Raw genomic sequence first — 16662 nt, forward strand, 5'->3', positions numbered from 1 at the left:
TGTTTTTTTTTTCTTCAAACTAAACGCTCATCAGTCATAGAAGAAGAATTTAAATTATATAGATGTGTAATTTAATTAGTAACTATATGTTATTCCGTTATATTATGGAATTCTATATATGTAGTTACTAATTAAATTACACATTTTTCTAAGATTCTTCGAATGAAAATAGAGGCAGCGTATACCATCGAAATCGTATATAGATATTTTATCGACTTTTTGGATATCGTTGTTATAGCCGACTGTATATAATTTAATTGATTTAATTTAAAATATTTTATTCTCTCTTCGTTCTCAATCAGTATTTTTTTATTTTTATATATAAATTATGATTTTGTATATATTTTGTTGTATTATTTATATATATATATATATATATATCTGTAATGTTTATTAATAATTTTTTTCTTTTATTCCCCCTTTCTTCTCCATTCCAGTCAAGATGGTGTTATGCCCATGATCCCCCTAGGTTTAAAAGAGACAAAAGAAATAGATTTTATGGAACCGTTTTCCGATTTTATACTTGAACACTATAGCGAGGAACCATCACAGTATGCGGATGCTATTGCCGATATTACCGATACTAGACAGGTAACATATAATAAAAAAATTTTAATTTTATATATCTAAAATTGATCTAAGAGACCAAGGACAATTTACATTAAATCGGACGAAAATATATATGGGAGCTATATCTAAATCTGTACCGATTTTCACGAAACTTAGCACACATCATTCTGGACCTAACTCAGTACCCTATGCCAAATTTCGTGCAAATCGAAAGATATCTGGGGGCCTTTGGAGCCCCATTTACCTTAAATCGGACGAAAATATATATGGGAGTTATATCTAAATCTGAACCAATTTTCAGGAAACTTTACACACATCGCTCCAGACTCATTTCAGTACACTATGCAAAATTTCACGCAAATCGAAAGATTTACAGGGACATTGGTGCACTATTTTTATTAAATCGGGGGAAAATATATATGGGAGCTGTATCTAAATCTGAACCGATTTTCACGAAACTTAACACACATCATTCTAGACTTTATTCGGTACGCTATGCCAAATTTCGTGCAAATCGAAAGATGTATACGGACTTTGGTACACCATTTACCTTAAATCGGACGAAAATATATATGGGAGCTATATCTAAATCTGAATCGATTTTTAGGAAACTTAACACACATCATTCTAAATCTTATTCATTACGCTATGCCAAATTTCGTGCAAATCGAAAGATTTATTGGGACATTGTTGCACCATTTTTATTAAATCGGACGAAAATATTTATGGGAGCTATATCTAAATCTGAACCGATTTTCTGGAAACTTTACACACATCGCTCCAGACTCATTTCAGTACACTATGTCAAATTTCGTGCAAATCGAAAGATGTATAGGGAGTTTGGTACACCATTTACCTTAAATCGGACGAAAATTTATATAGGAGCTATATCAAATCTGAACCGATTTTCACGAAACTTAACACACATAATTCTAGATTTTATTCAGTACGCTATGCCGAATTTCGTGCAAATCGAAAGATTTATAGGGACATTGATGCATCATTTCCATTAAATCGGACGAAAATATATATTGGAGCTATATATAAATCTGATGCGATTTTCTCGAAACTTAACACACACCATTGTAGACTCAATTCAGTACACTATGCAAAATTTCGCGCAAATCGAAAGATTTATAGGGACTTTGGTACACTATTTACCTTAAATCGGACGAAACTATATATGGGAGCTATATCTAAATCTGAACCGATTTTTCCCAATTTCAATAGGGTTCGTCCTTAGGCCAAATAAGTGACCTATGTCAACTTTCATCCAATTCGGATTACAAATGCGACCTATAATTTGTTTACAATTTAACATGGACAGCCGGACGGACGGACATGCATAAATCGACTCAGAAAGTGGTTCTATGCATATTCTCAAAAGGAACCATGGGTCTATCTCGATTATTTTTGACTGTTACAAACATATGCACAAAGACATAATACCCTGTACCACGCCTCTTTTGGTCCTTAGAAAAAAATATTCTTTAATAAATCCACGACTCTTTTGGTCCTTAGAAAAAAATATTCTTTAATAAATCCACGACTCAGTTGGCCCTTGAAAAATATTCTTTAATAAATCCACGCCTCAGTTGGCCCTTGAAAAATATTCTTTAATAAATCCAAGCCTTATTTAACGATTAAAAAAATTTTCCTAAACTAATTTTCTTTTCATATTTTCTTTCTAGGCCTCCAAAACCCCCTCACGCGACAGCCAGGGTGTCGCTCTACTCTTTCGCTACTACAATCTATTGTATTACGTTGAAAGACGTTTCTTTCCACCAGATCGTAATCTGGGTGTATATTTCGAATGGTATGATTCCTTGACAGGTAAGTGTACCCTAACATCGCCACTCCCTTCCTTCGATTTTCATTAATTTTTAATTTCACTATCTTTTAGGTGTACCATCTTGCCAACGCACCATTGCCTTCGAAAAGGCCTGTACATTATTTAATTTGGGTGCTATTTACACACAAATCGGTGCTCGTCATGATCGTACAACTGAAAAGGGTCTAGATGCCGCTGTGGATAGTTTTCTCCGGGCTGCCGGTATTTTCCGTCATATTTACGACACCTTTACCAATGCGCCGTCAATGGATCTGAAACCGCAGGTGTTGGATGTTTTAGTTTCGTTAATGTTGTCACAAGCACGCGAATGTCTGTTCGAGAAGCTGCAATTGCAGATCGAGTCATTGGGTATTAAGGATTCAAGTCATGTAAGTAATAAAAGAAAAAAAATCAAATTTCGAAATTTTATTTCCAAGTAAAAATATCCAAAAAAAAAGACTTAAGAAACGAACATGGCAACAATATTTTCAAAGAGGAGATATTATAAGAAGGTCTTTAGAGGTTTATTCCAGAATCGACCTCTTTAAATATTAGATCCTTATTATAAGACCGTGGTACCTTTCGCATTCCTTAGCTCTTAATTTTAAATCTTCTTTTCACATCTAACCACATGAAACAAAAGACTTAAGCAACAAACTTGATGTGGTAGATAACATTCTCTATAAACAAAAGACTTAAGAAACGAACATTCTGTCGTACTCAAACTAAAATATGACTACTAAAAACTTCTTTAGATCATGTGATAACTTCTCATCGCTTCCTTTCTTCTTTTTAGAAGAGGTGTTAGAAATCTGTCACCTCTTTTTTCCAAGGCTGCACCAAAAAAAAATTGTTAATTAAAAACCAGCTTTCAAATTTCTTACATGCCACCTCCTGAACACACACCCATTACACATCATATCTAGACACATATATCTTCCTTCTATTCATTTTTTTTTTTCGTTTGCAAAGTAATGAACTTCAAAATCCCTTCAAAGCGAAATTGTTTATAACTTCACAAAAAATCTGCAATTATTTCCCTCCCTCCCCCTTCTGTCCCAGGTTTCTAGAGTACCAAACAAAAGAGGCCAACACATTGTTCAATACTTTTGTTTTGCGCCGCCTGTCAATCATCTGCCTTTGGGTGAAAGCAAACAGGCAGCTTTAATATACGACTATTGCATAATTCTTCCGTGGCGCTGACTTTCTTGCATATGGTCACAATGCGAATTGCGACGAAGGCAGCGAATTGGTGAACGCCTTTAAAAAAGTAGCCATCCGAACAACATTGAATTGCATAAAACTTGGCAATGTAATTTAATATTTTTTTCTATATTGGCAGGGGCCACAGAAAATCGATGGAAATCGGAAAATAATAAACATTAAAATCTTGCCGAATAATATTTCAGATGCAGGATAAAAAATTGAATTCAATCTTTTATTGGTCTTTAAAAAATCCACGCCTTGTGTTAGTCCTTGAAAAAATATTCTTTAAAAAATCCACGCCTTGTGTTAGTCCTTGAAAAAATATTCTTTAAAAAATCCACGCCTTGTGTTAGTCCTTGAAAAAATATTCTTTAAAAAATCCACGCCTTGTGTTAGTCCTTGAAAAAATATTCTTTAAAAAATCCACGCCTTGTGTTAGTCCTTGAAAAAATATTCTTTAAAAAATCCACGCCTTGTGTTAGTCCTTGAAAAAATATTCTTTAAAAAATCCACGCCTTGTGTTAGTCCTTGAAAAAATATTCTTTAAAAAATCCACGCCTTGTGTTAGTCCTTGAAAAAAATATTCTTTAAAAAATCCACGCCTTGTGTTAGTCCTTGAAAAAATATTCTTTAAAAAATCCACGCCTTGTGTTAGTCCTTGAAAAAATATTCTTTAAAAAATCCACGCCTTGTGTTAGTCCTTGAAAAAATATTCTTTAAAAAATCCACGCCTTGTGTTAGTCCTTGAAAAAATATTCTTTAAAAAATCCACGCCTTGTGTTAGTCCTTGAAAAAATATTCTTTAAAAAATCCACGCTTTGTGTTAGTCCTTGAAAAAATATTCTTTAAAAAATCCACGCCTTGTGTTAGTCCTTGAAAAAATATTCTTTAAAAAATCCACGCCTTGTGTTAGTCCTTGAAAAAATATTCTTTAAAAAATCCACGCCTTGTGTTAGTCCTTGAAAAAATATTCTTTAAAAAATCCACGCCTTGTGTTAGTCCTTGAAAAAATATTCTTTAAAAAATCCACGCCTTGTGTTAGTCCTTGAAAAAAATATTCTTTAAAAAATCCACGCCTTGTGTTAGTCCTTGAAAAAATATTCTTTAAAAAATCCACGCCTTGTGTTAGTCCTTGAAAAAATATTCTTTAAAAAATCCACGCCTTGTGTTAGTCCTTGAAAAAATATTCTTTAAAAAATCCACGCCTTGTGTTAGTCCTTGAAAAAATATTCGTTTAAAAAATCCACGCCTTGTGTTAGTCCTTGAAAAAATATTCTTTAAAAAATCCACGCCTTGTGTTAGTCCTTGAAAAAATATTCTTTAAAAAATCCACGCCTTGTGTTAGTCCTTGAAAAAATATTCTTTAAAAAGTCCACGCATCGTGGTAGTCCTTGAAAAAATATTCTTAAAAAAATCCACGCCTTGTGTTAGTCCTTGAAAAAATATTTTTTAAAAAATCCACGCCTTGTGGTGGTAGTTCTACAAAAATAGTCTTTAAAAAATCCACGCCTTGTGATGGTGGTCCTACAAAAATAAACTTTAAAAAATCCACGCCTTGTGTTAGTCCTTGAAAAAATATTCTTTAAACAATCCACGCCTTGTGGTAGTCCTTGAAAAAGTCCTTATAAAAACAATTTTCCTTAAAATTCCTCCTTTACAAAGTTCGTTTCTTAAGTCTTTTGATTTAAAACATCTTTTTATACCCTTCACCACACTGTGGTACAGGGTATTATTTTTTTGTGCATATGTTTGTAACAGGCAAAAGGAAACGAGATAGACACGTGGTACCTTTTGAGAATATGCATAGAATCACTTTCTAAGTCGATTTATGCATGTCCGTCCGTCTGTCTGTCCATGTTAAATTGTAAACAAATTACAGGTCGCATTTATGATCCGAATTGGATGAAAGTTGGCATAAGTCACTTATTTGGCCTAAGGACAAACCCTATTGAAATTGGGAAAAATCGGTTCAGATCCCATATATAGTTTCTTCTGATTTTCAGTAAATGGTGCACCAATGTCCCTATATATCATTCGATTTGCACGAAATTTGGCACAGCGTACTGAATTAAGTCTAGAATGCTGTATGCTAAGTTTCGTGAAAATCGGTTCAGATTTAGATATAGCTCCCATATATAGTTTCGTCCGATTTAAGGTAAATTGTGTGCCAAAGTCCCTATATATCTTTCGATTTGCACGAAATTTGGCATAGCGTAATGAATAAGGTCTAGAATGATGTGTGCAAATTTTCATGAAAATCGGTTCAGATTTAGATATAGCTCCCTTATATAGTTTCGACCGATTTAAGGTAAATTGTGTACCAAAGTCCCTATATATCATTCGATTTGTACGAAATTTGGTATAGTGTACTGAATTAAGTCTAGAATGGTGTATGCTAAGTTTCATGAAAATCGGTTCAGATTTAGATATAGCTCCCATACATATTTTCGTCCGATTTAAGTTAAATTGTGTACCAAAGTCCCTATATATCTTTCGATTTGCACGAAATTTGGCATAGCGTACTGAATTGCGTCTATAATAATGTGCGCTAAGTTTCATTCAAATCGGTTCAGATTTAGGTATAGCTCCCATATATAGTGTCATCCGATTTTCAGTAAATGGTGTACCAATGTCCCTATATATCATTCGATTTGTACGATATTTGGTACATCGTACTGAATTAAGTGTAGAATGCTGTGTGCAAAGTTTCGCGAAAATCGGTTCAGATTTAAATATAGCTCCCATATATATTTTCGTCCGATTTTGTGTAATTGGTGCACCAAAGTCCCTATATATCTTTCGATTTGCACGAAATTTGAATTAAGTCTAGAATGATGTTGCTTGCTAACGTACTGAAGTAATATAAATTAGTCTCTGGAATGTTTCCCTGAAATCGGTACAGATATAGATATATAACAAAAACGCGTCGTCTGTTAGGATACATATGTAGAACATTCCCAAAGTGGTGAAGGGTATCATATAATCGGCCCAGTCCGACTTTACTACATTCCTTACTGGTTGTATTTTCAGTTAATTTTTTTTTTTTATTTTTTTTTTTCTATTTATTTATTTTTTTTCAGCTCTTCAAAGATTTAGCTGGCGAAGCAGCACAATTAACCCATGAGTACAATGAAATGCACAAAAACATACAATTGAATGATACCCATACATATTTACCCGAATGTTGGGCTGGTCTAGTGCCACTCAAAGCCGAATACTATAAAGGTGAGTAGTCGTCACAATTATTTTCATTACGATTATTTGAAAGGTGAAAAATATCGCAAACCGGCATGATCATGTTTTGTTTCTAATAATTAAAAAATAAGCAAAAAAAAATATTGAAAAAGAATATCCGAAGTGGAAAATCAAGTTTTGAAGACAAATTTTGTTTATAAGTTACAAAATCGCAATTGTTGTAGTTCCAGTCAATACGGATAATAATGAATGAATGAATCGATGAGTGTGTGTGTGGAGTATCTTCTGTATTTTATTTATTTTTTTTTTCTTTGGCCTTTTAAAGATCATCCTCATGGTGGCGCATCATGACGTCTTCTCATTTATTGTTTGTGTTGCTATTTTTTATTTTTTTCATTCTTCTCTTGTTTTCCTCCTCGGCATGTGAACAATCAATAATATATGCCACCAACCCACCAATACCATCTACAAACAACTTTTTTTGTTATTTCTCGCCTAGCTTCTTTGAAACAAAAGAAATCTTCTTCGTCTTCTTCTTGCGTTAAAGCTTCTATTGTATGCAGCCCCAATGAAACTTAAATGTTTCGAACATAGCTTCCTCTAGCTACACAACAACCTCCATTCTATTCACAAAGCGACAAAAAAAACATCTGAAAATATGAATTATTAGTAAAATTATTTTTTATAGACCATTCATTGAACGACAAACTTCTTCTTCTGCTTCCTTATTTCATATTTCACACACAGCTCGAACAACACTCAACTCCGCTACTCAGGCCTTAGCTATTATTTCTCATAGTATTCTTCAATTGTTTTTTTTATTTTTCATTCATTCTCATTGTCTTACCTTTGTTGCTCATCTTCTTTTTCCCTCTTCTTTCTTTTATTTACAGCCGTCTCCCATCATTATGAGGCCCGCAGCATAGATGCCAGCGCTGACAAAGCTTCCCTGAGTACCAAAAAAAGTCAAGCCACCTCGAACGAATCGTTTATTGGTAATGCGCGGGAGGCATTGCGCATGGCTGCGGCAGCTGCTGCCGCCGCAGATGACAACGATGAGGAGTGCACCAGTTTGGCAGCATTAAAACGTGCCCATTTAAATGAAGCCTTGGCTAGTCATGAAGAAACCCAACGTCTGCAGCGTATGTGTCGTTATTTAAAGGTGAGTCAGTCAGCCATCCAGTCGATCAGATGGCATACTAAATGGCAACAGAGTACAAAGTCGAATGGGATGGAAAAATCCACAGACATATTCAACTAAATAGTAAAATGGGCAATATTTTATAATTTCGAGTAATAACAGGAATGTGATTCATTTAATAATTTGGGATGACAGGATATTTGAAAGAATATTTTTGAAGGACTTCAGGGCAAGAATCGTATATGTTTATACCCTACACAACTATGTTGTCAGGGTATTATAGCTTTGTGCAGCCCCCATTAAGTATTAAGATCGTCTTATCTCGACTAGCTGAGTCGATCCTGACACGTGTGTCCGTCCTTCCGTCTGTCCATTATAATTTGTAAACACGATACAGACCACAGCTATGGACCAATCTTTACGAAATTTTGCATGTTGGAAGGGTTTTGGGCAATGAAGACCCCTTTTGTTTTTGGTAAAGATCGGTTAATATCTAGTGGATGATATTGACCAAATATTAAATTTTTTCGGTTTTTCTGGTCGCTCTAGAGGCCGTAATATGACCCGAACATCGAGAAGGGCATCGGGCCAAAAAATAAGCATGCCTGTTTTGATAAAGAATTGTTATTATTTGGCGGGTCAAATTTTTCCTGACTTTTGTGTGAAAAATTACAAAATGTATATTCTATAGCGTATATATTTACTCCTAAAGGACATAGAGCCGATAAATTGATCTTTTATCCAAGATGAGTGGTTGGCATTTAAATTGATATCAATTATATTGTCGTATGTACTCAGATGTGAGGGTTACACTCAAATATATAAAGGTGCATAATTATTCAGATATTATTTAGTAACCCATTACCAAACTAGAGGACGAAAATATAGCTTTGATCGCTTTGGAATAACCCATTACCAACTAGAGGGCGGAAATATAGCATATATAGCATATATAGATCGCTGTGAAGTTTTCCATGAGGTTCCAGTTATGGTAGGAAAATATGTCATAGTAAGCAAAAGGTGCTGTTGAACTCTAATCGGGCAAGAGAGTGCAAATATCAAGAAATATTGCCCAGGCTCGGAATAAAAATCCGCAGAAAGTTAGAGTTACGTTGTACTTGTGTAGGATATCGTATGGTCGGCACGCCCGACTATACTGCTCTGATCACTGGTTTTTTATATTCCCAGATAATTAGGACCATGTTTGGTTTCAGATAATTTGGACCCGATTTACAAATGTCTGTCTTTCCGGCATATGCACACGATAACTCTCGAAGGAGGTAACCGATTTCATCCCAACTTTTCCACATGGTAATATTTCTTCCAAACTTAATTGAAGTTCGATGATAATAATTTAGATATAATAATTATTATAATATCATGCGAACCGACTATCCGATTTGAGCCAAACTTAATATATATATGGGTGCTATATAAAAAAATATATAAAATCCGATTTTCTCGAAATTTGGCACACGTCATTCTAGACTCAATTGAGAACACCATGCAAAATGTCGCTCATATCTAGAGATATATAGGGTCTTTGGAGCCCCATTTACCTTAAATCGGACAAAACGATATATGGGAACTATATCTAAATCTGAACCGATTTTCACGAAACTTAATCCACATCATTCTAGACCTAATTCATTACGATGTGCCAAATTTCGTGCAAATCGAGAGATATATAGGGACTTTGGTGCACCATTTACATTAAATCGGACGAAAATATATATGGGAGCTATATATATCTGAACCGATTTTCACGAAACTTAACACACATCATTCTAGACCTTATTCATTACGCTGTGCCAAATTTCGTGCAAATCGAAAAGTATATAGGGACTTTGGTGCCCCATTTACCTTAAATCGGACGAAAATATATATGGAAGCTATATCTAAATCTGAACCGATTTTCACGAAACTTAGACCTTATTCATTACGCTGTGCCAAATCTCGTGCAAATCGAAAGATATATAGAGACTTTGGTGCACCATTTACATTAAATCGGACGAAACTATATATGGGAGCTTTATCTTAATCTGAACCGATTTTCAGGAAACTTAACACACATCATTCTAGATCTAATTCATTACGTTGTGCCAAATTTCGTGCAAATCGAAAGATATATAGGGACTTTGGTGCACCATTTACATAAAATCGAACGAAAATATATATGGGAGCTATAACTAAATCTGAACCGATTTTCACGAAACTTAGAATACATCATTCTGATTCTAATTCAGAACTTTATGCCAACTTTCATGCAAATCGAAAGATATATAGGGACTTTGGTGTCCTATTTACCTTATATCGGACGAAACTATACACGGAAGCTATATCTAAATTCGAACCGATTTTCTCGAAATTTGGCACACGTCATTCTAGGCTCAATTGAGAACACCATGCAAAATTTCGCGCATATCTAGAGATATATAGGCACTTTGGTGCCCCATTTACCTTAAATCGAACGAAACTATATATGGCAGCTATATCTAAATCTGACCCGATTTTCTCGAAATTTGACACACGTCATTCTAGACTCAATTGAGAACACCATGCAAAATTTCGCGCATATCTAGAGATATATAGGATCTTTGGAGCCCCATTTACTTTAAATCGGACAAAACGACATATGGGAGCTATATCTAAATCTGAACTAATTTTCTCGAAACTTGACATACATCATTCTATCCTCAATTCAGAATAAATTAAAAAAATGTATTTAATAATCCTCGATTGTAGCTCTGCTTTACCTTGCTTAAATATTCACGCTTCAAATTATAAATTATACATCGACGAAAAAATATTGCCCAAAAAACCCACGCTTGCGCCTCTGCAATGCCTTTAAAAATGATTCCTGAAAAAAATCCACACTTATAGCTCTGGAAGCAATCAATGAAGATTTAAAAAAGAAGAAAAATAATTTACAAAAAATTTTTGTTGTTGCTTTGTTGTTGTTTTTTGTAATTAAAGAAATGTCCTTATTTTTGATGGCGGGCATGATAACTCCTCACTGGATCATCGGAATCCGAAAATTCCAACGGTGTTAGAAAGAGTACATGTCTGGCTCTCGTATGAACTAGGATTATTGACTTCGCTCTAAAATTAACAAAATGGCGGACCTTTGAAAAAATATTTTTGAAAAATCGCCCAATTTTGACCAAAAACCAAGTTAAAAAATAAGGAAGATCTACATCGATTGGCTTTATCCTAGTTCATACGATAGCTATACACTCACAGAGAAACGTGTAAAAATTTGAAATCGATTGGGTTATTAGTTTTTGAGTTATCGTGCCCGCCATTCGCAAAAGAGAAAAACGCGTTCAAAGTTTGAGAAGCCCTTTAGCCGTCACTTGATGCTGACACAATAAATTGGCTATATCTTCAAGAGTTCTGGAGATTTTCATTTGAAATTTTGCAGAGACATTCTTGAATTAGTGTAGAATCGAATTTAATCAAAAAAAATTTTGACCCCGAGAATGGGGGGGGGGGTCCCCTTAAAACATCCACGTTTGTAGCCCTGATGCACTTCAAAAAATATTTCTAAAAATCCACACATGTACCTCTCGAAGCCCTTTTAAAAATTATTCCTAAAAATTGCCTTAAAAATAGAACCTTGTGGCTCTGCAAGACTTTAAAAAAATCGGAATAATCCTCAAAATAATTCTATAAAATCCATAAGAAATCTTTCTTAAAAAAACCACGCATGGAGTTCGGAAAAATATCTTATGAATTGTTTGTACAAAAAATAATATGCTGACATGATGGCTTCCGACGACGACGACAATGGGTGTATTCTTGTTGTTGTTATGTCTGAGAGGCCATTTATGGAATCAGCATCATGACCATATTTATCATTAGCTGCTAAACGATTTTCGTTTTTTTCACTTGCTACCACATTACAAATTTCCAAGTGTTGCAACAGCCATGCACAAGAGCACACATATGTGCGACAACAATGTTGTCATACCTTTTCGTTACAACGACTTTGCGTGGTCCACAAATTGCAAATTTTTTTGCGCAGACACATCTAAGCAAAAACCAGCACGAAGAAGCAGCTGTCACAAATGTATCATCATTTGCGAAGAGCATTTGGGTGTTTTCTCCTAGGTTGTTTGATCTGCCATAAATGGTGTTAAGTCTTCCTTGGCACTATTTTAAAGTTATGGAGGAGTAGTTACATACCTAATAACAATTCATTTAAATTAAATATAATTTTTTTTCTATTTTTTGTTTTCAGAATAAAACATCTTTAACACAAGTCATTAAGGAAGCCCAATACAAAACCCAAGATGAATTGGAAAAATTCAGCGTAGAAATGCCAGAAAATGAAATCGATGATTTAATAGAAGTTCAAATTGAAGGTGAGTATAGAAATAAAATTCAAAATTACAAAATAATTTTTTTTTTTCATTTCCAGCCTGCTCCAAATTCACCCTCTCCCTAACCGGTCCCGATTTTACATCGTACAAAGTTGAAGATCCCTTCAAGCGATTGGGTCCAATTGCCATTTTTTCTGCCCGACGTCATTGGACCGCACCGCGTTGTGTACGTCTACAAAAGGGTTCGGCCATCTATCATGATGGTACCCATTACCATTGTCATTGTCCATCGCCGGCTGATGGCCATGAAGTGGGTTGTAGTTTGTACAAGGAAGAAATTGAAAGTTTCGGTTTTCATGTGCAGGGTGATGCTCCCGTGATGATTGCCCATGTGGAAATTAATTCATTGGCAGATGTGAGTTTTGGGGAATTCTAAAAATGTCTTTATTTGAAATTAATTTGTATTATTTTGATTCCAGTTGGGTGGCATTAAGGAGGGTGATTTTATTGTAGAAATTGCCGGCATCGATGTCAAATGGTATCTACATCAACAGGTGGTGCGCCTGATACAATCGTGTGGTTCTACATTGGAGCTGAAAGTTATAACGCCAATGGATAGAAATTATTTGAAGGTAAATACAGTAGTCCTTAAAAAATATTTTTTTTAATCCAGGCCTTGTGGTAGTCCTTAAATTTTTTTTTTAAATCCAGTCCTTGTGGTAGTCCTTAAATTTTTTTTTACAATCCAGGCCTTGTGGTATACCTTAAAAAATATTTTTTTACAATCCTGGGCTTGTAGTAGTCCTTAAAAAATATTTTTTTAAAATCCAGGCCTTGAAAAAATATTCTTTAAAAAATCCACGCCTTGTGTTAGTCCTTGAAAAAATATTCTTTAAAAAATCCACGCCTTGTGTTAGTCCTTGAAAAAATATTCTTTAAAAAATCCACGCCTTGTGTTAGTCCTTGAAAAAAATATTCTTTAAAAAATCCACGCCTTGTGTTAGTCCTTGAAAAAATATTCTTTAAAAAATCCACGCCTTGTGTTAGTCCTTGAAAAAATATTCTTTAAAAAATCCACGCCTTGTGTTAGTCCTTGAAAAAATATTCTTTAAAAAATCCACGCCTTGTGTTAGTCCTTGAAAAAATATTCTTTAAAAAATCCACGCCTTGTGTTAGTCCTTGAAAAAGTATTCTTTAAAAAATCCACGCCTTGTGTTAGTCCTTGAAAAAATATTCTTTAAAAATCCACACCTTGTGTTAGTCCTTGAAAAAATATTCTTTAAAAAATCCACGCCTTGTGTTAGTCCTTGAAGAAATATTCTTTAAAAAATCCACGCCTTGTGTTAGTCCTTGAAAAAATATTCTTTAAAAAATCCACGCCTTGAAAAAATATTCTTTAAAAAATCCACGCCTTGTGTTAGTCCTTGAAAAAATATTCTTTAAAAAATCCACGCCTTGTGTTAGTCCTTGAAAAAATATTCTTTAAAAAATCCACGCCTTGTGTTAGTCCTTGAAAAAATATTCTTTAAAAAATCCACGCCTTGAAAAAATATTCTTTAAAAAATCCACGCCTTGAAAAAATATTATTTAAAAAATCCACGCCTTGAAAAAATATTCTTTAAAAAATCCACGCCTTGTGTTAGTCCTTGAAGAAATATTCTTTAAAAAATCCACGCCTTGTGTTAGTCCTTGAAAAAATATTCTTTAAAAAATCCACGCCTTGAAAAAATATTCTTTAAAAAATCCACGCCTTGAAAAAATATTCTTTAAAAAATCCACGCCTTGTGTTAGTCCTTGAAGAAATATTCTTTAAAAAATCCACGCCTTGTGTTAGTCCTTGAAAAAATATTCTTTAAAAAATCCACGCCTTGAAAAAATATTCTTTAAAAAATCCACGCCTTGAAAAAATATTCTTTAAAAAATCCACGCCTTGTGTTAGTCCTTGAAAAAATATTCTTTAAAAAATCCACGCCTTGAAAAAATATTCTTTAAAAAATCCACGCCTTGTGTTAGTCCTTGAAAAAATATTGTTTAAAAAATCCACGCCTTGTTGGATGGTCCTTGAAAAAATATTCTTTAAAAAATCCACGCCTTGTTGGATGGTCCTTGAAAAAATATTCTTTAAAAAATCCACGCCTTGTTGGATGGTCCTTGAAAAAATATTCTTTAAAAAATCCACGCCTTGTTGGATGGTCCTTGAAAAAATATTCTTTAAAAAATCCACGCCTTGTTGGATGGTCCTTGAAAAAATATTCTTTAAAAAATCCACGCCTTGTTGGATGGTCCTTGAAAAAATATTCTTTAAAAAATCCACGCCTTGTTGGATGGTCCTTGAAAAAATATTCTTTAAAAAATCCACGCCTTGTGTTAGTCCTTGAAAAAATATTCTTTAAAAAATCCACGCCTTGTGTTAGTCCTTGAAAAAATATTCTTTAAAAAATCCACGCCTTGTGTTAGTCCTTGAAAAAATATTCTTTAAAAAATCCACGCCTTGTGTTAGTCCTTGAAAAAATATTCTTTAAAAAATCCACGCCTTGTGTTAGTCCTTGAAAAAATATTCTTTAAAAAAATCCACGCCTTGTGTTAGTCCTTGAAAAAATATTGTTTAAAAAATCCACGCCTTGTGTTAGTCCTTGAAAAAATATTGTTTAAAAAATCCACGCCTTGTGTTAGTCCTTGAAAAAATATTGTTTAAAAAATCCACGCCTTGTGTTAGTCCTTGAAAAAATATTCTTTAAAAAATCCACGCCTTGTGTTAGTCCTTGAAAAAATATTCTTTAAAAAACCCACGCCTGTTAGTCCTTGAAAAAAATATTCTTTAAAAAACCCACGCCTGTTAGTCCTTGAAAAAAATATTCTTTAAAAAATCCACGCCTTGTGTTAGTTTATGAAAAAAATATTCTTCAAAAAACCCACGCCTGTTAGTCCTTGAAAAAAATATTCTTTAAAAAATCCACGCCTGTTAGTCCTTGAAAAAAATATTCTTTAAAAAATCCACGCCTTGTGTTAGTCCTTGAAAAAATATTCTTTAAAAAATCCGATTACTAATTCTGTTTCCTTTCGTTTCTTCCAGCCATTATCATCAAAGGGTTCCATTTCAACATTATCTGCGGCTAGCTCCTCTGGTGTCTCATCGGGATCGTCCAGTCCCACAGGAACAACAACCAAACCCAAAATACGTTGCAAGTCTACATCTAAACCCTTGCTGGGTAGTATTTCATCAAGTTCATGGAATCCATTTCGGCGTACTCCCAGTTTAGCAAAAATATTTTAATTAAAAAAAATTAATTAAAACAACAACAAAAATTCAAGACATCAGTGGCCATTATTTTTTTTATAAAACAAGACAAAACAAGAACAGAAATGAAAAACAATATTATTAATTAAATTAATAATAATTATTATTTATATAGAACAAAAACCATATATATATAAATTTAGGATTAAGCTTAAAGGCACACAATTTTTAACGAAAAACTATTTTTTTTCAAAATCCAAAATTTTTCTTTTAATTGGGTTATAAGGAAAAATCTTAATATTTTGAATTAAAATATTGTATATGATGAAAATGAAAAACTTTAAATTTATTTTGTTAAGAGAAAATTAACTAACATTGGAATTTTATATAAGGACTATATATATATGTTTTAAATTTTACTTGAAGTTTTTAAAAAACAAAACAACTTTGAATGCCTGTTTGAAAAACGAACCTTAAACATTATTTTTATCTTGATTTTTTTTCTTTTGTCTTTTGTAGTAATAATTGTTTTTATTTTTATTTTTTAATTATAAGCCATAACAATATTTATATATATATGTATATGATAAATGATGTCAGTTGAAGATAATGAAGTAACAACACAAATGTATATTTTTTATTATTATTATTGAATATATATATTTTATAAATAATTATATAGTTATATGTTAAAATGCTGAATTATATAGATATGATTAAGAAGAAACAAAACAATTTTCAAATAAACAGTGTATATATTTTTTCAAAAAAATAAATAAAATTGATGTTTTATTTAATATAATAAATTGGAATAGTAATAAAAAAATAATTAAAAAAAATACTTCAAAATTTATGCTAACACCTAGGCATAACCCCTTTTACAATCAATTCGTTTGAAAAACTTCCGCAAAATCTACAAAAAACCCGAATATTTAGGGGAACCTTTATAAGCCGGCCTAACCAGACACTTTGGCCAATACCGATAATTTTTGGTAGAGAATGTTACTTCCGCCCTTCGTTGATTTTTTTTCCAAATTGAAAGCTATTTTCCGAAATTCCGTAATTTCATAAGTAAACGTATCCACATTTTTTATACACATAGAAACTACAAAATCTCCTTTAAACAATAATGAAAGTTGCATGCAAATATCTCCAT

General features: G+C 33.1%; 1 protein-coding gene across 1 annotated transcript in view; it reads left to right on the forward strand.

The window, feature by feature from the left end:
- Nucleotides 1–15562, forward strand: part of LOC133331526 (rhophilin-2-A-like) — a gene marked incomplete at its 5' end in the record, with an annotated part of 31355 nt that extends 15793 nt beyond the window's left edge. The window contains 9 exons of the mRNA XM_061539912.1: nucleotides 438–591; nucleotides 2262–2403; nucleotides 2474–2790; nucleotides 6688–6832; nucleotides 7696–7964; nucleotides 12187–12310; nucleotides 12367–12683; nucleotides 12748–12900; nucleotides 15342–15562. Coding sequence (XP_061395896.1) covers nucleotides 438–591; nucleotides 2262–2403; nucleotides 2474–2790; nucleotides 6688–6832; nucleotides 7696–7964; nucleotides 12187–12310; nucleotides 12367–12683; nucleotides 12748–12900; nucleotides 15342–15542 — 1822 coding nt within the window. The remainder of the gene's footprint in view (nucleotides 1–437; nucleotides 592–2261; nucleotides 2404–2473; nucleotides 2791–6687; nucleotides 6833–7695; nucleotides 7965–12186; nucleotides 12311–12366; nucleotides 12684–12747; nucleotides 12901–15341) is intronic.
- Nucleotides 15563–16662: the final 1100 nt, after the last annotated feature.

Source organism: Musca vetustissima, unplaced genomic scaffold (genome assembly GCF_032173495.1).
Source record: "Musca vetustissima isolate MV318-11 ecotype Yass unplaced genomic scaffold, APGP_CSIRO_Mvet_v1 utg1593, whole genome shotgun sequence".
Taxonomy (NCBI): Eukaryota; Metazoa; Arthropoda; class Insecta; order Diptera; family Muscidae; genus Musca; species Musca vetustissima.